This window comes from Bombus pyrosoma, linkage group LG9 (genome assembly GCF_014825855.1).
Source record: "Bombus pyrosoma isolate SC7728 linkage group LG9, ASM1482585v1, whole genome shotgun sequence".
Classification (NCBI taxonomy): Eukaryota; Metazoa; Arthropoda; class Insecta; order Hymenoptera; family Apidae; genus Bombus; species Bombus pyrosoma.
Window position 1 is genome coordinate 4,355,567 of NC_057778.1, and position 27,684 is coordinate 4,383,250.

The window sequence follows — 27,684 nt, forward strand, 5'->3', positions numbered from 1 at the left end:
ATGGCGTTACAGTCGTGCGACGCGCGTTGAATAAATCCCAAAAATATTCAAAGAGAATACTATACCTATTCTTTCTCCTAAGTTTCATAGGAAATGGATGATGCTTTAATGCATCTCACTTCGTACATGTATCACAATAAAATTCGCTTCTAAAAGAATACTCGCGTGAATTCACGCCATGAAGGCATTTTATGATCAAAGAATGGGTAATGCTCATTCACAAATAAACCGATTTATTGTTAAGCAATCGTGACATAACATGAAATAACCAATTTTATTCTATAGATAGAAAGGACAAGAATTTTTCTGTTCAAGTTACTATCGGATATTTTATCGTTCATTCATTAATTTAAAAACGTGTTAAAACAATATAATTAATAACGTTCATTATAGATTTTGTATGGTATATACAATGGTAATATATAAAATGGTATTTTAATATTTAACAAATTATACTAAATCAACATTTCTTTTAAGTTTATGTAACAGTAATAAATCTCAGAGGAAGTTTAAAAAGATAAAGCAAATTTTTCTTGTGAATTTCTCGTGAAATGGTATTAATTCTTTTCGCTGGGGATTTCTAGATGTCCAATAAGCGCCATCTACAATAAATGATCGTATCCGAAAACGAAAGATACCGGAACACGCAAACCATTCTCGTGCTTCTCGCTCGACTAACGTCATTTTCCGTGGAAATAGCTGCGCGATCATTCCTTATACTTGTCTGTATTTCTGTTTCTCATCAATTTTCCATTTCTCGTCATTTTTACGTGCGTGAACGTGAGAAAAGCAATATCAGAAGAATTTCGCGTCGTTGATTCGCAATTGAAACAATTTTAATGGAACATTCTTCCAAGCAATTGCCTTGAATGTTTGCGACCCTTTCTTTAAAAAATATTTAATATCAAAAATAAATTATTTATAAACAATAAATTCATTACAATTCAGAAAATATCTTTCAATTGATTTCTAATTTAAATCGATCTACAAGTAAAATTTATATAAATATGAAAATTGAGAGTCTTTAAGCAAAGGGATTATGATCTTTTACGTACAATTTACAAGCTGTGAAGATGAAAATTTATTTTCCAAATATACATGAAAAATGAAATTGAGGTAAGATGTTGACTCTTTTTTTATTTTTCAATTTCCATATATATCTTTTGGTAATCCAGTTCAATCACGACTGAGATAATGTTACGGGAATAAGTTTCTCGAGAACTCAGTACGTTTCTTCTTAACGACCGCTATGATGCATCAATTGCATATTGCTACAGAATACTTCGCAATGGTTGAAAATTTATTCTACGACGACATGCGTTTCACAAATGTATTTTTCTCCGATTTTCTTCCTTACATATATGTACCATACACGCGTGTCTATTCCTTTTTATTCGCGCATTTGTGTTTTTAACCGCTGTTTTCTCCTTGTTGTTCGTATAAAATTTACAAAATGTACAACGTCGCAGGCTACGAACAACTCTCCATAAAATTTTATGAAAAATGTTCTTCTTCCAGAGAGATGATATTTTACAAAATGAAACACGAAAGATAGAATAAAATACAAGTTTGTAGCTATTAAATGTGGAATTTCCAATATTGATCAACACGAAACTGTATGAATTTCAACTGTCATAATGAGAGTAAGATATAAGGAACAAAAGATAACAAAATAACAAAATATTAAATAAAACGTGTGCTAAATATTCCAGTTCTTTATATTATCATTTCGAAGTTCCACGTAATATACAATCCAATACACCGTATCTTTGATATTCTGTAAATAAATAGATTGCAAACGCATTGGAAGATGAATCCAATTATTGCACACGAACGATATTTATAGATTTATGCCTGTGTTAGTAAAATAATTATTAGTAGTCCAACGACTTTTGTCAAACAATTATTGTGGAAACATAATATTAAATTATACTCTATGTTCCTCGTATTCTGTACAATCTATATTGATTTGTGCTATTGAAATCTAACTCGAACAGTATTTCCAGTTCGACGTTAAACGTAGCAATAAGAGAAGAAAATACATATTGCTTTGTGCAGATTAAATTATAATTAAGTCTTACACTATAAATCTGTTTTTTAGTGAATTAAGTTCTATCTGATTGGTCAATTCGAGTACTACTAATTTTATCAATTTGGTCTGTTTCTAGTAGTTACTCTCCACTATTGCAAAGGTGGTGTCGTGTTTTATGGATGGTGTGTCTTTTTGATGTTGTAGTTGTCTAGTGGAAAGAGGAAGAATATACCTTCTCCCATTTCTGGGTCATGTCTGGGACTTAACGGTGGAGAATAGATATAATTTAGCAAGTAACTGCAGTTGCCAACAACGTGGCGGAATGCTGTCTTAGGACATAACGCATGACTATATATATGATACATGTTTCTTACAAGTCTCCTTTTAATCTGATAATTTCTGATTCGAAAAATTACTTCCAAATGTATTCTGTTTGAAAGTCGATTAATTTTCATATTCATCAAATTTTCGTCAACTTGCTCAATTTTCTAAACTATATATCATTCAGCAACCAGAAAAGATGACATATCTTTCGAAAGAAATTATGTTAATTTGTGAAATTAACTTCATAAAACCAGAGATAGAAAAAAGAATAAAATCATTAACACAAATATCAAGGTATACGTTATTTAATAAAACACTTATTTGATAACATTGCATTGTTTTTCTTAAATTTCCTTGAAATTAATATTCTTAATTTCCCGCCACGATTTTTCTTTCACCAACCGGTTATTAACATTTTCTCCTGTTAATTACTTTTATTAGTCTCGAAAGATATAAACTACTTCGGGATCTAAGCCACTTGTACTACAATGGGAAGAAACATATCGATTAAAAACTTTCAGTGTTTCTCTTTCACGAGTAGGTCAAACATCGTGCAAAGAAAAGAGACGAGACTCACGGCCCACAAACTTAATAATATCGACCAAGTTTTCGATATTCATTTATGACTTTCATACGGCAAACAACATCCGTAAATAGCACGTCTGAACGGAATTTCATTAGAGTCCCCCTATTGGAGACCCTATTCCACACACGAAACACGCTTATGCATCGTCCGCGTCTGAGTTCGCAAGAAAACTCCGCTATGAAACATTCTACTCCGCGCACGCCATATTCTCAATATCTGCTCCATTTTCTTTTGTACGCGAGCGAGCTTGAAAATTTTCAATTTCAGGAGGCAAAGTGCTGTTGGCAACGCGATCAATGTCGATTTTCGTTATCAGCTTTCGATATGTGAGTTCATCGTTCTTTACGTGCGAAAAATTCTATCCTCTAAACGAGGAGACAGCATACGACAGAGCCAAACAGAACCAAAACAATCGTTATTGTTATTAGCAGTTAGCCGATGTTTATGTATTTTTATAGTTTTCTGGACACAACTAGAGAAATGGAATCTACGTAATTTGTTTCGCCCATCAAGCGACTGAATTCAGAAGCGAAGAATATCGATCAAATGGATAAATTTAAAAGCAGAGACAGGCGATGTTATAAATATTGCTTTGTTTTAATTTAGTCTGGAATTTGCAATTATTCGTGTTATCTTCTTGCACTAAATAAATCTATGTAAGTAATTTGTTTTTCATGAAAATAGGTATTAATCTTTTATCTAGATAATAACATTGAGAAAATCAAAAGTGAAGTTGATTAGTTTATCTTCTGAAGATTCACATACCATAACCAGTACTTCGAATATTTTACGTATGTACTTTTGCGAGTTATGTGCATTCTGTATATTTTTTCTCTTCTGAGCTTCTTAGAAATACATGAATATCTACAGGCTCGTTATTAGTAACGCGAAAAACATTTGCTAAATGCTCGACAACAATTTTTCCAAAAGTTGGAAGATTTTTAAAGACAGTTAAAAGTAAAGAACAGGTATTTTCTTTTAGCCGAAGCGGCTTAGTTCAAAGGATAATGACATTCTTCAAAGTATTATAATGGTATAGAAAGGCGTAGTGAAAGCGTTTTATGTGACGCAATAATTTAACCTGTCATGAGTTATAGCGTGGCTAATAGGTTTTGTTGTGCATAGAAAAGCGGAATCCATTTTACGGCAAAATGTGGGAGATAAAAAAGGAAATTAGAAGAATTATCTCCCTATTTTGGAGGGATTTATTTTTTTTTCTCTTTTGAGATGAGAAATTGATGTGAAATTTTAATACAAATACTTTTTCAATATTTTCTTGTTCCATTATTCACGATTTATCTCGCATGAAATTGTAAAGGATTTATAATATTTAAAAAATGTTTAATAATACACTTTCTCTAAAACTTGTTTTACTTTTTCAAATTACAAATGTTTAATATTTTCCTGTAATTCTATAAGCTTTTTGTACAATTAATTAACTACATAATTTTTTCGAAAAATGAAACAAACCTTCTAAAGAAACTTGTGATTAACCGAAGACAAGTTTTCTTTGAACTGAAAATAAATTCAAATTACAGTAATTTCTACATAGTTGCGCATTCAGAATTTTCTTAGGTCAACCAGAAAAAATTAAAGGATTTACTGAATCGCTCACAAATAAGATTAAATTACATAATAACCGAAAGTAGATTGCAAACTTTAAAAACCCAAAGTTTCTTACAATCTTTCCCAAAAGTACGATATGTTCAGAAATTTTCGATCTTCAATTAAGAAGCCCATATTTAAAAAAAAAAAAGTGGAACTTACAAAATTAAAAAAGAATCGCTTGCTCCTAACGCATCTGTCCATTAAGAAACTAATGATTTATGAGAAATATCTTTTTCACCCTTATAAGCCCGCTTCTTTTCTCGTTCTTGTTAATTTTACTTTTCGTCATTCTTCTGTGAAAAAGATTATCAATGATATTTATGGATAATCTCAGATCTGTGATGTAATCAGATTTCATTCTTGCTATGGACAAAGGAATAATAGACAACTTCTCTTTGCATAAAAAATTAATCTCTCTGTCTCAGGTTAAAATAAACTTTATAGCGGAGAACAGAATATCTTAAGTTTACCAAGTACTAAAGGAACATTATACTTAAAGCAGTTTATACTACAAAATCTTCTTTAATTTAATACTAATGTAAATGGATACCCGTTATTCTGTTAGAATAAAAAGAAAGCAGTAAAATAGAATACATAACTCAATTCCTCACAATATATAGATACACTAATCAAAGTAATTAAAGGATCATTTTTTACGTTACTCTGATTTTTGTACCCATTTCTTCATGTCCGTAGATTTTTTTATGACTATCTTAACCCTCTCAGGATTGATTCCTCTTAGCCTGTGAGAAAATTTGTTTTTAATTAGTTATTAATAATAGGAACACATATCTTCGGGTGATATAATTTTGAATATACATGCAGTTTACCGTAAATAAATTAAATTAAAAAATTAAAGATCGTCTCCATTAGAGTATCATACGAGTAACATAAACAATTTTTCAAACTTACATATTTACGTCCATTCCTGATGATAGTAAATTCATTCGAAAATATCGATTTTTTAACAGTTTTGAATATTATGTCTCAATATATCTCCTTCCAAATTGATCAAAAAACTACTACAATAAATTGGCGAAGTTATAAAACAACTTAGCAAAAAGCACCATTTGTCACAATCCATGTTCCACGAATATTCTATTTCATCGAGTCCATGCAGTTTCCAAGTAGATAATGAAAAACAATAAAAATATTACGAAAAGAACAACGGACCGTCGAGGATAGAAAATTCACATACTGGGACATTCTAGAATTTCTGATTTAACTGTATACCATATTTTAACTTTTTTCGACGAACACCTCGACCTCGTTCATCATCGTACTCGCGAATTGGGGTGTATGGGTTTCAAATCCATGGCAAGTTGAACGCAAGACAGACAACGAAGAGTGGAAAATCAAGGCAATATTTTCGCTGTCATAGTACGGGACGATAGTATGAAAAGAGCGGTGTTTTATGGTTGGTAGGATGGCCCTCTCGTGGCCGGGAACACGGAAAATAGAGGGAAAACGTGTTGAACGCGTTGCACAAATCAACCTCTCGGGCGCGTCGATGGTTCAACCTCTCTAGCTATTCACGCGAACTGAAACTAAACAACCATGAAGTAATTTAACCGAACTGATTCGTTTGACGTGATAAAGTCCAATTAATTCCCGACAATTGCCGCAAGCACGAGTCGCGATATCGTCGTAATACCGGATCGAAACGCGTTCGAGTGCTCGGATACTCGGATTAGAAGAGAGCGAGAGACGTAGGAAAACGAAAAGGCAAAGATGAAAGAAAGCCATTGCGGTGTTCCTATTAGTCCTGTACGTGTACTTCCGGTACAAGATGCACGCTACCTGTTGAGAACGCGACACGTACACTGGATTATGACGAACGTGATTTCTCAGTTGTGTTAAGGATTACATTTTGTTCTGTGTTACCGGAGGTTTGCAATTTGTTCATTCGGAAGAGAGGTTAAATGGGATTTGAACGAAGATTCGTTTCTATTTTCGTTTAAGTATGATTGTTTCTTCGAATATAGAAAATTATTGAGTAACAAGACTAATTAATTGGTTTTGTGTTATTTAAAATTATATTATATGTTGATCGTTCTCAGAGTATTTGTCTGCTGCTAATAATGTAGAATTTTATTTAATGGACTATTGTTTGGATAATAATTGAGTTAGTTAGAAACCACGAAGAAATTATAAAATGGCGAAAGCGAGGCTGAATGGATATATGAAGTTGTCAGGACGTACGAAACGGAAGATGCTTTTCTGAGTTAATTGTTGGATTGGAATAAGAATAACGATATAAAAGAGCATAAATCGATACGAGAACTGCTTAAAATGTATTAAATTATATAATAATCTACGATGATATCGTATTATCATTCTTATTGTACTGATGATACCATAGGTAAGGCAAGACAGACTTTGACTCAGTTAACTTCAAAGTTTGCACGTAAAAATCAAACTTGCTGTATATTGTATTAGCCTTTAATATAACAGCGGAAGAATGAGAAAACTTGTGTACTTTAAATTCACGAATGAGACGGCTTGTGTACTTTAAACTCAACAGCAAGAAATATAAACGAGGAAGTTACTTGGATGAAGTAAGAATTTTAGACTTAAATGAAAAAAAAGAAAATATTCGTAAAACGTTAGATCGTTGGCAGGAATGAAAGAAAAAAGGAAAACAATCTACGTTAAGCATCACCTAGCAATCATTTCACGAAACATTAAGAACCATCAATATAGACCATCCATAGACATCACATCGTTGGCAAAAGCTTTTACATTGTCCGCGTTTCGGATGTCGTTTTCCCTCCTTGTGAGTGTACGTAACACATATAGATAGGATGTATGCGTCGTGAAAACGTTGCCACTCCACTTTCCTTGACTACTTGCAGCTTCATCTTCACCTTTCGATTCTCACGGTTCTCGCCAGCTAGATTACAAGGTACCCTTTCCGTTTGTCACTGTTGCAAACGCAACGGCTGCTGCTCCACTCGTAATACACGTGAGAGAGCTCGCCGAGAGCTCGCGAAGATTCAAGCGGAAATTCTATCGTATATCCGGTATCAAGAAGAAGGAAGGACAGAGTAGAGCGATTTCTGGCAAATATTTTGCGTCGATAAGTGGAAGCAGGGCTGCATCCGATGCAACTGACGTTCGAACATTTGCCGTCTTCGGTCACCGCCCCCGAGTATCGATGATAAATCCCCGTTTTGGAATGCGACTTTCCGACCTCCGTGCTGCGAGTATTTCGTTGAGGCAAGACCGATCAAATTACTAACCCGACATCATATATCTACACGTCTCCATTCTCGTGAAAGATCACTGAAGATTTATAAGTGCGAATGGTTTTGACGTTCCGCAGGAAAATTTCGTGCATTTTGAAAGCTTTAGATTGACGATTATTGTATCAGTTGATTTATGATGCAGTTTAATGGATTGTTAAATTAAACGAATGGCTTTGATATTCGTTTTTAAGCAATTTTTCATGTTTGTAGGTGTAAGCTATGAAGGATAGTTTAGATACGTCTTGTTTGATTTTTCAATTTTCGTTCCATCTAGTTTATGGATCCGATGTCGAAAAGTATCGTTTACGTTTTTCACCAACCATTACACGATGCCCGCCACTTAGAAGCGGGCGAAACGTTTTCACGATCTAATTGCTCGGATGTTATTACCCTCATCGTTAGGGTAACTTGGTCCGGAGGGCATTCGTTCGTCGATTTCCTAATCGCGGTATAGCCGGGCGTAAATTTTATAAACGCAATGCAATTTTGAATTCCAGCCACAAAGACGAAAGAGAAGTCATAGGATAGAGATAACTATATGCAAATTCAAACGTGGTATTGCAATTGTATTCGAGGATGCAACGCACTCCGTTTTCCTTAAGAGCCTCCACCATCCTCCTTTGACTCGATCTAATAATTGTTTCATCCGCCAGTGGCCCTTGCCATCGACCTAACGGCTCAAAAGCCTGTATCTCAAGATACTATTCCCCGACACCGGCAAATTCTATCTAGTTCGAAACAGTTAGCGTTATCACGGTATTAATATCAGCGGTCTGACTGTGTGAAGTGGGCAAATTCTACGAGACAGAGGAAACACGCAATTCAGGATTCTATTCTTGTCCGTTTCTCCTTCAATCGTTCAGATGTCCTCTACGTATTCGCTCGATCGGTTGCATGTTTGCTACGGTCAAGATGATACAATGGTTTCGAGATACTTTGTCTGACAGATTCTCTCTTTGTACCTAGGTATTCGTCTGTGAAGAAACATTCCATCTCGGTCGAGATGGCGAAATGTAGAGGTATTAGAAGAGATTTGCGAATTTAATCGTTTCTGTTGCATCTCAAGATCTTAACCCATTGCGTGGCTCACAAGGCTTAAATAGAAATTTTGATAGCGTGCATATTTGGTTCTCGTCGTTTCGTTGTGCAGTTTATTCTTTTTCCTCCGATTAATCATATAATTTATTATAAATATTGATCTTTTATTAGAAAAGATTGGAGAAAATTAAACCGAGAAAAGGACATTATGTTATGTTATTAATAATTTCCTTTCATTTCTGGATATTCTGAAATCGAAGTCAATTTCACAAATTGTAAAATACTTTTTATACCACTATAATCATCGATCAATTATTTCTTCTTTAATTCCTTAGTTTCTGTAATTTTTCTACCAAATCGTATTATATTGATACATAAGAAGTTAAACGTAAAACTTATTAAGCATAAATTTCATTCTGAGCTTCGAAGAGTTCCAGGATTTCCAGGTTTCGAGTGCCCCATCCCTAATTATAACAAGTATTCTACTTTTACATTCAATGGTGCATTCTGGGCATCATTAAATTTCCCACACAAACAGATGAAAATTCTCAGTCTAATCATAGACTTCTTTCTAAAACAACTCCATAAGGAAACTAGACGTCCCATTTCTCAAATCTAATAATCCCCTTTCATATTGTTCCTTTTTTACACCGTTCTGTATAATTTGGCTGGGTCCTCGAGCCTCGAGGATCATCTATTAGAGCGTGCTTTCTACTAAATGGTCGGGCCTATTAAGAATCCGTAATCACTTGAACATCTCGAGGCAGCTAGACGCACGATTTCCGACGCGTGTCTGCTGTCGGCCCTAATGCGGGGTTATTCGAAGTAAGGAGGTTAACCTCGGAGAATGCGGGGCGAATCCCGCGTCTCGAAGTCAATAGCCGAAGTAGAGGAGCAAGAGAGGCGGCTCGATAAGAGCCTCAGAGAACTTGTGTGCACGAGCTGCCCTGTGATTGCCCATGCAAACAAACCGCCGTATTAATTATTCGTAATGCCGATGGTTACGACGGCCCAAGCATTCGAAGAATCCCTCTGAGACCTTGAAACTATGCGCACCCGTCGTTCCTTTTGGATCACCTTTTTCAACATAAATTCGGGAGTATAGAAAATTTTCTCGCAGTTAGATGTGCAATGATTGTATCTTCTAAGCAAATTATTCACACGATTATTTATTAATTTAAAATACCAGTGAATTGATAAGCGACTTGTATAAGCTAATATAATCTAATTGTAAGTTATGGCTTTATGTTTCACAATTTTACAATTTACCAGATTGTAATATGATAAAAGATATTAACTCGAGGAAGATCATTTCTCAAAACTCGCGCGTAAAATATAAGAGAGATCGAAATAAATGGTAGAAGGAAATAATACGGGCGTTGGAACAAGTTTCAGGAATCTAGGGTAAGCACCAAATTTAAGAGGGAGAAAAACTGCAGTATTAGAGAAAAATGACCAGAATCTGACCCGGCACTCAGTGATAAAATACCATTTAGACTTATCTTCCTTTTCTTGAACCCCAATTCCGTTTAGTTCATCCCTTTATGATTTCCATTCAAAGAATTCTCTCCCCGTATCTCATGTTTATATTTTTATATGTGAAATTATATGCAAAATCGATGGAAATAATCGACTGCGGAATAAATGATTTTCGTCCCGTTTAATGAAGCGAAGAAATTCCACCTCATTTCAAAATTCAACAACCTAATTCTACGATCTTATCCTCGATTATCTCCCTTGCCATTAACGGTCTCCTTATAATCGTCAGCAAAATCGTCGTGACGTAGCAAGTACAGAAGACAAAAAGTCCACCCCATTTCTAAACTTAACAAACAAATTCTAAGATCCTATCAACCACTAAATTCAAATCGTTTCCTTATAGTCAGCATATGAATCCAACTATCCTTCTTCCACCAATATCTCTCTTCCCGCCATTACCTTGCATTAAATAACGTCCATTAAAATCTTGGCATTCCACCAACACACTAACGCATAATCAAATCCCGTCCTGTTATCGTTTATTTCTCCAATTATATATTTACTCGAACTTCTATTAACATTCACGACTCAACACTCACGTTCGTTCACTCGTTCGTTTCTATCGTATTGCTCATTGAATATGTAGCTGGCACTCTTGCTTGCACGCCATGTTCCACCGTAATATTACGTATTAGCTGGAACGTCGCGGCTGAGAATCGTAGAACTGGCCCCCGACGTTATTCGCCACGATGAAACCTCGCCTTAAGCTTTTCGCGGTTCCACGACTTTTACGAGCGACTTTCTCGAACAATGCAACCATACAGCAAAGTATATACGAGCACACGCGATACTTGGCACTCGATCCGCCGGTCGATAAAGTTACGATCGTGAAAACCGCATTACGGCTCCGGTATATTCGTTTAAGCTGGAAGCGAAATGGCGGAACGGTATGCAACCATTTGGCAGACTTGGCTGGCTCTTGCGAGATCAAACCGGTAATCTGATGGGGCAGTCGCGACGGAACGTACGAACGTTTTGTGGACGAGTATGAATGTCAGTGATCGTTGGGAAACTGTCGTACGACGCGCGATCCTGCACGTCGATGCCCGGGTTCACTACATAATTCCAGTGGAAAAACGCGATTGCACTGTGATTTTCTGGTGTTCGGATGGACACGGCTACTTCGTGTTCTTTCTTCCAGAGTTTTAAAATAGATTTGAGCACATTGAAGGGTTTGATTAGCTTTATTTTTCAGTAGATGAAGTTTTTATGGATATTACGTATTGCGATTGTTTTTCTTTGAAACTCATTAAATTGAATATTACGGTTTGTCATAATAAAAGATATGAGAAAATGATATAAAGTTGAGGCAACTGGTGTATAAGAGTTGAGAACGGTTTGATTAGCTTTAGTTTTCAGCGGATAAAGTTTCTATGGAACTTGCGTAATTGCGAATTGGAATTGTGTTTTCTTTGAAACTGATGGAAGTGAGTATTGAGATTTATTTTAATAGAGATAAGAAGTAGAAATGATATAGATTCAAGGGAATTGCTGTAAAAGAGTTTGAAATGCTTTACCTTTACTCTTCAATAAATGAAGTTCCTACGAATATTACGCAGAAACTTCAATAATTCTGTTCTGTACTTATGCTTAATATGGTATAATTTATTTTTCAGAAAATGATATGGCGCATTAAAGAGTAGACGATTGTTATATACTGGAAATGAGGAATTCGAGTCACGAGTATACTTATAACAGACTCTGTTTTAAAATAAAATATAAAAATGGAATATACCGAATTTATTAAAACGAATATAAGTACAAAATATTTAAATTTAAACCAGTGCTATAAACTCACGTTCGGAAAAATGTGGCCTACTTTTGTTCTCGATATTTCCATTAAAAAGACAACATTAAAAAAAAATGTGAGATTTAAGAATCAAGTACTTAACGAACGATCGATAATAACGAATTATTCTTATGTACTGTTGTAATATCTTTATATCTGTGTCAATTAATTTGCATTTTGCGTAAATATTGCTTTCTTTATTCAATCAATCTCTCCTGTGTAATTTAATGTTCAGAGGAAAAAGCGTTCGCGATTTCTGCTTTAAAAACGTACAATACTATGAAAATGCAAACGATGCTTTGTTGAAACGAGTTGTGGCAAGAAACGAAGCTCGATCTCACTATTACGCGTCGAAATGCAGCAAACAAAAGAAAGGAGTCGAAAGACTTGTCCGTGTTGAAACGGGAAAGAGTTCTTTTCTTCTTCGATAACATAAATAAAACATTTCGAACAAAAATGTCGATCGACTCGACACAAGGCTCCGTATAATTTACGATATACTAAGATAAAAACGAGATGCAATAACGTAGGAGAAAATCACATAGAAATTAGTAGAAAACGTATAAATTTCGAATTTGAAATATTTGAATATAAAAATTATGGTATCGCATTACTAGTTAAATATAAACTATAATAAAGTTTCATTATACATATAAAATATAATAATCCTTCTACTCGATTTTTATTAATACCTCCAATTAAATAAACTTTGCCATAACGCTGTAAAGTAGAACGTAATCTTCATTGGATTAAACAACGGAAATTAAATGACGATTCTATTAGAGTGGAATCTATTCCGGGTTAAGTGAACCAGAACTTGCTAACGAAATAGATACACAATTTAACTCTGACTTTAAATCTACTCGTAAGCTAAATGACACATTGCTAACAATCGCTAGTAATAGTCACTAATGATTTTCATATTCCAATACAAACTTCTAAATCTCCACTACGAAACGATTAACGTTTTTTAAGTTGAAATGATTACGATAGATAAAGCCATAAATATGAGTAACAAATATAAATAAAAGTATGAATAAAAAGAACGAATGGATTTTCTTTATTGAGAAGTAATCATATTATAGCGAAAGTAATTTACGACATATACATACTGCCAATAATTCATTATTGACATTTTTCGATATTACCCATATCCCCGAAGATATCCTCTTGTCACGTTTCATATATCTTGTATATTTCAATATTATCTTACCATCAGAAAGTTTCTCAGTAAAAAAGGAAAAGAAACGTTCGGTGATGAAATCTCGCTAAATCGCTGAGCGGTGGAAAACAAGAAACTCAAGTGGGAACGATTATTTTAACGAGACGAAAAAGAAATTCTCTCGATGCTAATCTGGCGAACTCCGACAAATTTCAAGGGTTCCAACTTCAATTAGGTTTAACAGCGTAAAAATACGCGGGTCGGCGGAGGTTAGGGTCGCCCCCTTCCTCACTGCCGCTTCCACAGGAAGTAATTTCGACTCTTTAATGAAATTTTAAAATTTCCCGCCGACTTCGGGAAATGTGCAAACTGTATATTCGCTTTCATCTACCAACGTTGTTTAATTTTCACAAATTCCAACCGGATAGCGGAAAGAGCATGTTAATATTAACCGCTTACGTTTCCCTCGTAGCAAAATCGAAACTTTCAATTAATGTTAATTTGTTTGATTCAAGTAAAAAAATATACATAATCGCCAATGAACATCTCTGTTCTCCTATCTTCGAAAAACGTTAGAGAATATTCAATTTAAAAAATCGAAATGTAACAGAAGACAAATTTTAGCGTCCAAGTGTTTCATTCATAATTATTTTTCATCAATTTCAGATTTGGTCAATTGAAAATTGTTGAGATTCGATCATTTCGAAAAAGTAAAATAAGACGAGCCGTGTGTAACATGTCGTTTTGAGAGCCAGTATGTTCAACAGGTTATCAGATATTCTTTTTAAGAATCTTGAATGAAAAGACTCTCTTTTATTGTAGACACTTTACTTACATACTTTGTAGAATGTAGTTTAAACTACATTAGACATTAAATGAGTCAAACAGAAATAGAGTTTAATCGATACAGCTCATCTTCATTTATACTCGTTGATCATACATAGTTCAAATGGATACTTGCTATAAATTGTCCCAAAGTTCATAAACTAATTGACCTTTAAGAACGTTTCATCGCTAACAAGCATTACAACCAGAAAAGAAAAAGGAACGAGTGGAATGAGGAAAAATAGAAACGAATACCGCTTGATCGGTAAAAAGGGGCGCGCTTTCAATAATCGACTCCATGCTTCCGGCAATATTAACCTGTTATACACCTGTATATACCTAGGATATATGTATATACGTATTCTAAAGCGTATTCAATGTTCCCTTGCAGCTTGATTTCCTTTGAAATTTAGCAATACAATTGTATACTTGTGGTATGTCGATACGGATTCAATTAGCTGGCTGATGAAGTAATTGGCAAAGTTTAAAATCGTCGTGAAAGGAACTCTTAATGCGAGTGTATTTACTCGCTGGTAACGAATCACACGGAACTAACGCGTTCGACGGGCGAATTTACATCGTTACCCAGCTGCGCCACCGATGGAAGTTAATCTTCCGCTTTTAGATGATAATTGGCGTACTCGCGAGCGAGAAGCCAAGTTTACGATTACTTTATCGGCTGTTCGACGCGCTCGTGTCATCGGTATTTCCTCTGGATACGACGAATTTATGTCATCGCCTCGTCTACGGCAATTTCTAAAGTAATCAAAAGCCGACGTACCAAACCTAATATATTATTTGCAGTAGACTTGTAAGCGTCCTATCCCGAATGCATCGAAAATATAACTTTCTCAATCAGCGGTTCATTTTCATGGTAAAATTCCGTTTTAGTTAAGTAGATATCTGTGCAATGCGCTTACGTTAGGCTAGTAGAGAGTTAAAAAAGTGAAATATGTTTCTGATCCATAAATCTTCGGTGAATTGTTCATTAATTAACGAATTATTGGAAACTTCGTTTATTAATACCTACTATTTTTGTATACGATATTTCGTGTTTCGAATTTCATGCAGAAATCGTAAATGTTAATGAATAAGTAATTTCTTTCAAGAATAGATTTTGTAGATTAAAGTTTAACCCACTCAAGGACACGTCTTTTATAAATCTTATATTCTATGATTTAAGAGTTCGTTTACAATCCTGTTGTAGCATACTATATTATATGATGTTTAATGTTAAGACCATATACATATGTATACGTTTTACTTTAATTCAAGCATAATTACGTAAATAAATACGTAAATAATTACGTAAATAATTACTGTATTCTTCTCCCTAATTCCAAGGACTAATTTGTCCACTTTATAATAAAAAAATGTCTAACATCGTTAACATGCTTATTAGTTCTTGTTATTCGTGTTTCTTCCTTCTTCTTTTTTTATTTCGAACACATCAACGATGTTACCTTGACGTTTCCATTTCCGGCGAGACGTCATTGACCAGCAGCGTAAAGATAATGCATCGATTCCATACCAGCGTGTGTTTGGCCGCACGTGTACGGCCATAAAACAATTCCTACGCATTTTTATTGGCGAAACACAGTCCCGGTCACGAGAATGCCTCTATCGGGAAAACTATAACTCGTATCCTTGCGGTTGGCGCGAGGTACAGTCGGCTAAGAGGGTTAGGCGAATCGAATGGAACGCCTCGCGAAGGGGAAAATGCCTCGGTCGTCCCTGGGAGGAACGAGGCAGAGAGAAAGAGAGAGGGAGAGAGAAACGAAGGAAGGATAAAAGGAAACAGAGACAGATAAAAGTGTCGGTAGAGAATGGAGAGGAAGAGGAGCAAGAGGGACGAACCACTTAACAAACTGCTGAACTCACACCCCGCGGGATTTTATTTCTACTTAAATGGAGTTGCCGAGATACGCATTGGATACGGATTCTTACCGGATCTCTCTGGCTCCGAATTTATTTGTACCGTTTGTTAAATTCTCTCTACCTCTACGTTTCGATTCTCTCATACCTTCTACGTTCCTCCTTTGCTTTTCCTCGCTTTTCTACAAGTCTTATAAACTTTCTTTCGATCGCTGATGAAACTTACCAGTGGCGTTCAAGGTTACGGTGCGCCAGGTAAAAGTATTGCACACTCGGTTCTCTTCTTTTTCTCTGGATATTTGTTTCTAGTTTCTCGTGTCTTTTTATAAACGAAATCGAAATCTCAATAAGTTGAGCCTCGTTTAGATTAGTCGACTGAAACCGAATTCGAGCGATTTGAAACCATTTTATCAATGGCAACTTGTTATTTACTTGACGTGAGACATTCATTCAAGTTTTCACGCACATTCTCGTTAGTCGAGTCACTTATTCTGAACGAGGCTTAGTAGTTATAAAGTTCCACGGGTGTTTATGACAGTTTAATAGCATTTTTATGTCGAATAATTTTTATAAGAAGTAATCGAATGTAAAAAGAAATTAACAGTTAACAACTATTCCAATATAACGGTAAGATATATGTATTCCTATACGTGGAAGAATATCCTACAAATTAATTTTTATTTTTTCCGACATCAAGGTCTGGTACCTCTACTTATTGAGAAAATTTGATATTTGTTATTGCTACTTTAATAAAGCCAGGGTTCTAATTAGAATCTTAATTAGAAATTTAGACTAATAATTCTAAGAATAATTCTATATTATTCTTCTTTTATATTAGGTTGTCTCAAAAGTTCCTTTCGTTTTATGAGGAAATAATAGATGCACAACATTTTTTATTTATTATTTATTGCATTTATTATTTGCTTATAAAACGAAAGGAATTTTTGGGACAACCTAATATATTCTAATTCAATATTATAATAATACATAATTCTAGAATTCTAAATTCTTTAATAACAAGAAATTAGGAACAAAAAGAAACGATCAGGAAGGTCCATCTACTTTTCTCTAGCTAATGTACATGTACATTTCACGCTACACGTACCACTGCGCCACTCGAAACATCTCCACTCAGTGCCCAGGAAATGTGTCGAAAAATATTTGTTCCTTTCAAAAAACACTGCCCAGAGTCGGAGTCGACACGTGTAATACGCGAGGTAATTGCAAAACCATTGCAACGGCGCGTGAAAAATAAAGATTCTCGAGAACGTGTGTCGTCTCACCTTGTACGGGCCAAGATTTTCCACAATGCAGGTGAAAACAGCTTCGCGACCCACAGAGACCGTCAGGTTGTTCAACGGTGTGCCGAACCTGGGTAAATCTGCAACACGAAAGGTCCTCGTCTTAAGTATCCCGCCACGGTGAACGCTTTACATAACCGTGGTATACACACTTACTTACTTACTGCTACTTATACTTATAACCCACCTAGGAACGCGCTAAAGTTTGCGAAGTACTCAAGAAACTCGGGCCGGTGAATGGGCCGAGTTAACGTAAGCGGGTCAACCGGGGACTAAGCCAGCCTCTTTATATTTCTCGACAAAATCCTTATTCTCCTGATTTCAGCACAACCTTCGTTCGATCATCATGACTATCTAAGGAGCGGTTATCGTATGTCTCATGAAAATAAAGGGGCAGAAGGAAGAAATCGAGATCGAAGGGATTTATTTTCGTATTTTGATGAAATTCCAGGATAAAATTTTGTGAGAAAATGGTTATGTTAATGTGTGATTTTATAGAGAGTTGAGAACAGTGTGGGTTGCTTTGAGTATTGTGTATTGTTGTTTTATTTGTTGTATTACTTTATCGCTCATGTCTTGATGGATAATTAAAGAAACGGAACAAAAGAAGCATGTTTCACTTGATAAATATTGTAACAAAGATTACAAATTTTATTTGGCATGTTTGATGAAAATTACGTTATCCTGAAATTTCAACCTCTTTCGCTAAAATTTTTTGAATTATTAGCTCATCGATATTTTATCATTAAATAAAATAAAATCAAACTGTAAATAGCGGAGCAAAAATTGCACCGAAATGTGTCGGAGAGAAGCTTCAGTTTGAAAGCTGCAGTACGAACCGATGAAATTTTAAAAGACAAATTGAATATTCAGGAACCTATAGCAGTTAAATAACGGGACTGGAATAAATTTTAATACGCCCCAGTCGTACATAAAGTGACGTTGGACTATAAATATAAAAATAATAAACTAACTTAAACTGATAAAGATCTGTGATGAACTATGGTTAATAAGCATGAAAACAATATTTACGCTTTATTACAGCTTGAGCTATAATAAAATTCTCTAAATAATAAATATTCGCTTATCACAACACATTTTCAACATACTTTTCGTATATTTCATGTATTCTATACATGGATGTATATTTTTCCATTTATTATATTTCCGTATTTCACGTATGTTATTTGCATATCATAACATATTTTAAATGCATAAGCATTAAAATAGATTTATTACAACTGGCAATGGATATTGTTAAAATTTATTGTCTTTCCTTATAGAACTATTCCTAATTAGCAATTACATATGCACATCAATTATTTTGAGGTATTCGTTATTACAAATTTTTTCTTCTAATATAGATAAGCTTTGAATTAGTTTTCATTATTAATTGATTTTCAATGAAATGTATCCAACAGTAAAATATTCTTAAAATTGTAGAAAGGTAAATTTGTTACGATTCTTATTTTGAAACAGTAAATATTACATGCTAATTTTAAATAAATAATAATAATAATAATAAATGTTAACTAAATTAAATTGCTAGAGGACATGTATAAAGTTATTTGATAGCCTACTAAAAATAAAGAAAGAGTATATATTTTTTAGGAATATATGCTTTAAATATACCGTACAAGCATACACCTAACAGATGTATCAGCCATCGAAATATATTTGATTCATATCGTAAGCGACCCAAGGTTTTATTATGCGGAAGGTTGTTGGAAACTGGACCCAAAAATTGCAGTTCTGGCAAGGCCATTGGCTACATTGGCCATATTGTGAATTTATGGCACGTCGATCGTCATCGGTGTTGGGGTGAAAGGTTAAGGTTCTGGAAATGCAAATGTCCAACAAAAATATGAAAATTTTGCGAGGTATAGAAAATCTTCTGTGCCATCGACTTTTCCCATATCAATACATTTTTTTCGTATAATTCACAAAATCTTTTTTTGAACATTTCCCACACACGATTATATTTTATTTTTTATGACCAATAAATGAAATGAAAAATGTGCAAAGAATCTACTCTGTTCAATAAATATAAGAGACTAAAAAATATGATTAACAAAAAAAAAAGAAAAGAAACAAAATAGATATAGATAACAGACATTTTTAACGAAAAAGTAATTTTATTTCAATGCTCAAATAAAGCGAGCTTCACTATGATAAAAATGCGATGACGTATGATCATATCGTAAACCTGGGGAAGTTCAAATATATGTGACTAATAGTGCCATACGAAATCCAATATAACGTAACATTTCATATTTTCGTTATCTCATAGTTTTCTAGTGAACTTTATTCGCGCAAATTTTCGCACAGTTATTGCACAGTCTCAATGCATAGTTATTATCATATATAACTGTGTATATGAAATCTATTATTTCAACTTAAAGATTATATTAATATTTTTTGAAAAATTCGGTTCACACTAAATTGAACAACTCTTTGAAAAAAGGACTCGTACGATAAAATGGTAAATTGAGTAAATTGCTTTGGAAGTTTTAGTTAAACTAGAAAATAGCTTCTATTTAAAATATATCTTTTTTCAAAATGTTCCACAATTGATCTTTTTGGCATGGGATAAATTAATTTTCCACTAAAATTTGTTGAGACTTTGTTTTACAGACAAAATTGCCTTATTATACATAGATATAATAGGCTCAAATCAATATACAAAGACATTGGCGAATGGCTGTACGATCTCAATAATAGTTTATTAACAAACACCTATTATTGCGGAGAGATTTTCTCAAAGCACCGCATATATATACACAGCGACATATATAGCGTCTAAATTCGTTCGATATTACTTGCTTGGGCTCTAACAAGCAACGGCATCGCCATTGAACCGATAAACGATAATTAAACGTTAATCATGTTCTAAGGAAGTATTGATCCTCGCAGGAAATAGGTAAGACACGATCTCAGAGAGACGCGAGCCAATACGCATTAATTTCTCGACTTCTCGCCAGCTAGTGACGGTTTAATTCGTTTACATCTTCAAAGGTTCTCAAATCGATGTACAATGCTTCAAAGTACAGTCGAGGATCGAAATTTATCATTTCACAACTAACTGAAGTAATTACGGATTCTTGTACTAATAAATTCTGATATGTTAAAAAGAAAAATTAATTATTTTAGACTACATCGAACTTAATAAATTTTTTGTAATAAATAATAATTTATTAGAAATATTTAGGCAAGGATAGGAATATCTATCCGTGATCTTTGAACTTTATATGTTACAATTTTGGTTTTGTCCCTACTGGGTGAGGAAGGAAGTTTTTACATTTTAAGAATATCTGAACAAGAGATCATGCATATCAATGACGATACCTGCGTATTTTCCTCAAACTTGACAATTTTTCTAACGATAGAAGAATACTATTGGAACGAAAAATGACTAAAAGAAGACAAGATGATTAATTTAGGAAATATTGCAAAAATGCTGAAATTTTGAAGCGTCTACCGATTTTAAAGCTATATTGCCATTTGAATTTCTTGAATTCATTGGAATATGGTCCCAAAGGAGTCTAGCAACTAACTAAAAAGTTTATAAACTAATATAATAAATTATTCTATATAATAAATAGTTTCAGTTTGTGGATCACTGTGCTACGTCTTCGAATTTAATGAAACATTATAAACTTCTGATGCTTAAGAGGGACTGCGGAAAGTTAAGTTCATTATTGAGTGCAAAACTCTCGCAGTCTAATTAAATCACCGGTAAATACAACACCTTGAGCTTTGTTCGCGCCACTATGCTCATTACTGAAGCATGTCAGAAAATTACAGTAACAAGTGTGAAAGTTGAATAAGAATGTTCTTTATTTATCGAGTTAGAATTCGAAATAAAAGACAAAGACGACGTAAACACGAGAATACCGCTTCACGTCTTCTCTTGTATTTTGTACATTAGATTTGACGAATTAAAGTTGGAACATCTGCCTAATAAGATACTAAAAAGTCAAAGTCCACTTATCTGACCAGGCTCCTTAAATACAATAAATTTCACTTGAAAAATATTTTATTAAAATATTTTTACAATAAATAACGAGTTATTTCAGGTGGTAGTTTTTACTGACTCGTCCTGCATATAATTATAAATAATATACCAAATTGCAGCATGTTTTAATATAACATAACATGTGTTTAAACAAAGTTAAAATATCTGAACGTCTAGATATTGTCGAAAGTAATTTTAGCCCGTTCGCTATCTAATTGAATCACAATGTGTATATAAATTTCATTTCTTTAATATGAAACTTTCGATTAAATTGCTTTCATTTGACTCTCAATTAAGCGTGTGGGAAAAGGGAAATATAAATAGTCCAATTTTCAAGCGCAATAATAAATTCAATTAGTAAAGTATTGATAAAATACAAAAATATTTGATATACCATTTTTTATTTAATCAGTTCGGTTATCCATCTCTTATTAGCGTACATGAATAATCTCATCGCAATTACGATTTTATCGTAGCAAATTGATATTCTGCTTATTTCAATGACCTTCTAATTTTCCGCAATTAAAACTGTCTCAGCGACAGTTGAATTATTCTGAAGTTTAGCAGAAATCTTTAATCAATGATCGTATCTTTTATTTTCTGTTGTTCAGTAATAGGTACATTTATGCGCTCGTTAGAATATGTGCTCCTTTAAGAGACAACGTATCACATGCATAATAGTTGCGCAATAAGTGCAGTCTCGTGTCGTCATTTAGGCTTGTACAGTATAGTCAAATGTTTCCACTTGAACTACTTATGTGTAGGTAATTAAATCAATTGACATACTAGCGTGTAATATCTTGCTCCTGTTTAATGTACAGCTTTGAAAACTAACTTCTGTTAGTAAGTAAACACAGCAGAGACAGGAACAAAAGCAGAGAACAGGCGAAAACAACATGGCAATTTACGTTTTTTCATAAAGTCCAAATTCAAGAATGGGAGTGGTCGCATTAAATTCGTGCAAGCTTGATGATATATCCGACGAAAAAGGGAATTAAGATTTACGGGATTCGAATCTGCCGGAGCCCATTGGTATTATATTGAGAAAAATCCTTCGGATACGTACGTTGAATGAAGGGTCCGAATGAAAGCAAAGTGAACGTATTTAATGCAAAAATCTCGCGGCATTTAATTGCGGAAAATTGGGTGCCGCTATTGCAACGAAAAAGGAACGTTTAAATTAGTTTTTGACCTACATTCTCTACTGCTTAGAGAAACCTCGCGATTTTAAACCCTTGTAAAGCCACGCAACTCCAAAGTTATGTGACACACTACTGCATGTATATTCTAAAAATATCATTTAATTTGCATTGTATTATCGTACTTTGACATTTTACTGATTTCAGTCTATTTGTATTAATTCATTGGTTCAACATTTTTAAATTAAAATGCAAAACCTTAATCAATCAAAATTTTCTTTCTCATACACGCAACACAACAAATAAAATTTCCATTATACATATAGAATTGATGGATGGTACTTTAACTTTTACATTCTCGAATTATATAACGATGACAAATATTTGTCTGTAATCTAAATTAGGAAAACTAAAAACATATTCTAGCGTCTTTAATTTTTGTTTAATAGATTTTGGTATTTTTTAATAAAAAGTTTGTCATGCTATGCTACTGCTGCAATTATATAGAAGATATTAAATTATATTGGATTATGTTGAAGAAGAAATGTATGCTATTAAATAATGAAGATTAAAATTCTTTTTGTCGTAAAATGTTCGAAACAGAATATCCTATGTTAAGTAAAAAGACACAAACAACAGTACATGTAAATATATAAATATAAATATTCTTTTTCTCCATTACTTGTACCAGATTAAATCAATATGTGAATTTAATGACCTGATAAAATAACAGTTTTATAGGAAGCACCACAAAGATCGCTCTATTCATTTGACAATAGCTGTTCTAGTGAGAAACAGCTTCAACAAAGGTTGTTTTGGTAGAACCATTGAATATTCATTCAACGATAAGTCAGGATATACACCGCTTTTTATGGTATCGCTTGTACCATGTTGTATTACTAGACATGTTTCTGGCCACTACAATACGTGTTGTTACCCATAAAACCAAAAAATTTGCGAGAGTCGTTTTTATTCTAAGCTCCCAATATATCTGTTTATTATGTACATGATAACCAATCAATTGAACAAATATTTTGACATTTGAAGAAATGCGTAGGAATTCTTTACAAATTCAATAAAATTTATCTATAATTTTAGAAACTTTTAATGAGAGGCATAAACGACATTTTATTTTATAATTTTAAATACTTTTTCCAAGTAATTTCATTTTATTCCATCTCTATACTAAAGGAAAATATTGATTATTTTTTTTGGATTTTTACTGCAATTCCGAAATTTCCAATTAATATTCATAAGTAATCAAAATTTAAAAAATCACCAAAACTGAAATTAGACAATTTCACGACGCTGAAAATAAGCTCTCGACAGATAATATTTCTATAGAGTATGTGTATTGCATAAATTATCCACATGTAAGTCGAAGCTCTAATATATTTTGTATCTTCTTTTTCTTTTCGTCTTCCAACTTTCTATCATCTAACTTTCCACCGTGCTTTGCATCTCATGAACGTTAATATTTTTAATTACTTTTATATTATTACGTTTAGCCGAAATATTCTCACCAAAGATAGTAATTGTAAAACCACGGGAACGAGGAGATTAATGAGGTCGCTTCCTAGAAAGGGTCAAAGCGAAACTCAGCGCATAATTTCATCGTTTTATCACATATCGCGAAAATCTGATCCAGCCGCGCGATTTTTCCAAGTCTGCAAGATCCGACCCCAGGAAAATCAGTCGAAAACGATCTAAAATCGACGCAGAAGAGAATGATGAGAAGTATGATGAATAGATCATTGTAACGTTTTTTTCTTAGGCGAGATAGGCGACTAAGATTTCTAGAAAAATGTGTTTAATTGTAACAAGTTTCGTGATGAGATCGAAATCTGTAAGGACAGCAACCACTGACGTGCAATTTAACTGAGCAGCTATTTGTGACGAGAGCCTGCCCGGTTAATTTTCCTTTTCAAATTGCTTCCGACTCGCTGAGGCTACGAACGTAATTGATATTAATATGCTCCGAAGGAACGAATATTGTAAAATAAAACCAAGACTAATTTCTCTATCCAGCCTGAATTATTATTAATATTTCACATTTTGTGTATTTTAATTATGATAGATATGGCGATATTATTTCGTTTTTCCTGAAGATAGATCTCTGTCAAGATTTATTTTTGAAGCAGATATCAAGAAATTTTGTAGAATACGTAGCATAAAATGTGGAAATAATTTCGGAATCTTTCAAATTTGAAGTAATAAATTTAAAAGTTGTGTCAATAGTTTGCAAAGAGCGTGATACTACAAAAAATAGACGAAATACTTCCTGTAACTTACAGAAAATAATATATTCATTATCCTTAACTAAACTCCACGGGATCGTGTACTTTCCTTCTACGATCGATATTAATATTTCCCAGAGGTACAAACGTTGCAAACTTAAGCTAACATCGCAACATTTGCTATGGAATACCGCATGGATAAATCGAGCCAAATTATATGCAAATATTATATCATTATTAGACGATATACCATAATTTATTTTACTATTTCGAGTAACACTGAATACACGTCACAACTGTTTTAACATCGACAGTCTCGATTCTCAATATGTGGTTCTAAATAGAACAGTATTGTATCAATAGTCTATATTCCATATCAGTGCTCACAAAACGAGCTCCATTCCCGTACAGTTTCCTAATATATCGCTGTTTCAGCTTTAAATTGTGTGTAAAATGATCGTTTTCCTCATGTTCACGTAGCACCTACCGAGGAAAAATGGAAGAATACCGCATTATTAAGTCGCTGCATATGAAATATCGTTCCTTCGAAGTTTGAATTTGACAGAATAATATCATGTACTAAATTACATTAAATTGTGTCCTATCATTAATTATCAACCACATTAAAAAAGAGGAATATTAAATTTAGATTCATACATCATCCGTATTTTACAAAGTTTAAATTAAAAGTTTTTAAAAAGTTTAATTTTTGTCTGTAAAATCATTTCCTCTTGAACTATTCATTTATATTACGAAAGAATCAACATCGAAATTGATTTTATCCAAAATTCATTCGTCTTTAATTTTAACTTCACAATAGTAGGAATTTCTTATTGCAAAATAATCTGCTTGACAAGTTTAAAGGAACTAGAATAGCTTCTGTAACGTAATTCCTGTTTTAGATAAGCAGTAAGTATAGATATATAACTTTCAACTTACATACTGTTAAGCTCAACCCTAGGAAGTTTTACTTTTGTGTTAATTTGGAAAATACATGTCCCGAGGTATTCTGATGTTAACTAATGTATAATTTAACGACTATCCGATATATATATATATAACTAACAATATCATCTTTTATATATTTTAGAACATTTCTATCTGATAATAAAATGACCACTACACCAATTCGAGGTTAAAGTGCACCAAGTGTATGAACGTGCTCCTGTCTCTGTTCGATCGCGAAGCAGAAATATTGAATATCGCCCTGTCTCTATTCGACGAAAGTAGAAATATTCAAGTAGCAAGTTTTATTACTTGCAGATGCGTGACACACGGTGGTCACGGTTTCTGACTGGCACAGTGGCACGGGAAAACAGTCCAGCGCAAACATTTGAACGGCGAAATTCTCGCTCATGTTTTTGCAAACATGCATGTTTAAACATGGGAACACGAAAGGGTAGATTCGCTGACGCGTACGAAATTGCCTCGGCAAATGTAAACGATCGTTTTTATAAAATTCGTCAATCGTTCGGAAGCTTCCTTCAACTTTCTATAATAATAGCACGAGACGCGTTTTAATTTTAATAGAAGAATCAAATTCATCGATCGGGCAATTACAGTTTGGTTAACAAGCTGACTTTCAATCTATAAAATGAATATCTATTAATGTCTGTAAAGTTCTTGGCAAAGGTTACGTGAAAAATTAGACGCTCGTTTTCTTCGTGCTTCTTAAAGAGTCCTTTCTAATCTGATGGCCGTACAACTGGGAAAACGGGGAAACAAAAATCAGCACGCAAAGATGAAACGAATCGATAACCAACCTCGTACTCGAAACAACGCTAATTGTTTCACCGGGAAACGAACACGAAATTCGTTCCCTAGCTTGTTCAATAGGCCGCTGCTGCAATTCCTTTTCAATTAGGTTTCTTGAATATCCACTCCACGCTGTTATTCTATTTTATTATCACGGAAATGTAAGGTATTTTGTTTCTCCACTTTACTTTCTTTATATTAGCTATGAATGTATTGGGTTCGAAAAGTTCGACAATATCATTAATTATATTTTGCCTTATTGTCGATTGTCTACCATATTAATGGAATTAATAAATAATTAATATAAAATATTATTTTGTTTTCACATATTGGTAGATGGATATTTTTATAGTAAAAGCAGTCAATGATGACAACTTTAAACAGATACTTCTATTTTATCAAAGGACATCCGCGTTGTCTTTTAAAATTTGCAAACGTAATTTCCCTGAAAATCTTCAAAGTATAAATTTACTTTTTATACAGAATACATATATGCACGTGCTCCTATTTCTTGTACATTATAACTGACGCGGTTTCTATTTAGTTTTTGTCAGCTAAAGTAGAACACCTTTGATGTATTATTACATCCTGCCACATACATTAGGAGGTTGGCTGCTTTTCATCGGTTAAAGCTATTATCCTCTGACATATTACATCTTTTACTAGAGTATGTGCGTATCTTGTTTAAGCGAATTAGCCTAATTAAGACAAAGACTATTGATATATACTAAATCTTCTTATGGATTCGCTACTAAGCTTCCTAATGTATATCAGAGTATATTATGTGTCTCGTTTATCTTAGATTTCTTAATATCCTTACTGATATTGTAGGATTCATTTAGCTTGAATTTCATAATATCCTTACGGATATTGTAGGTTTCATTTATCTTGGATTTAATATTCTTACTGGTGCGGTATACTTTTATCAATACAAGAAGTTACGTCCGAACAAAATTGTTTGGTTGAGAAAGAAACCTTCTTCGAATGAAAGAGCAAAATTTTATATGCACCAATCGAATATTTGACACAAATTTCCAAAGAGATAATTTCTTTAAAAAATCCCTAAAAAAGGTTCATGCACAAAGTGAAATACGCACTAATAGAAACAAAGAATCAATATGAGGCAGGCATTGTTCGAACAATGGTCGGGATAATCGAATACATTTGCCTGGTGCGCGTAAGCCAGAAAGATCTCGTGGATGATATCTAGA

General features: G+C 33.6%; 1 protein-coding gene across 4 annotated transcripts in view; it reads right to left on the bottom strand.

The window, feature by feature from the left end:
• The window catches only part of LOC122570667 (lachesin-like), a 161,990-nt gene that overhangs the window by 68,283 nt on the left and 66,023 nt on the right, over positions 1–27,684 (bottom strand). For all 4 annotated transcript variants that reach the window (XM_043733275.1, XM_043733274.1, XM_043733277.1 and 1 more), the window contains exon 2: positions 17,310–17,407. In XM_043733275.1, the coding sequence (XP_043589210.1) occupies positions 17,310–17,407 (98 nt within the window). The remainder of the gene's footprint in view (positions 1–17,309; positions 17,408–27,684) is intronic.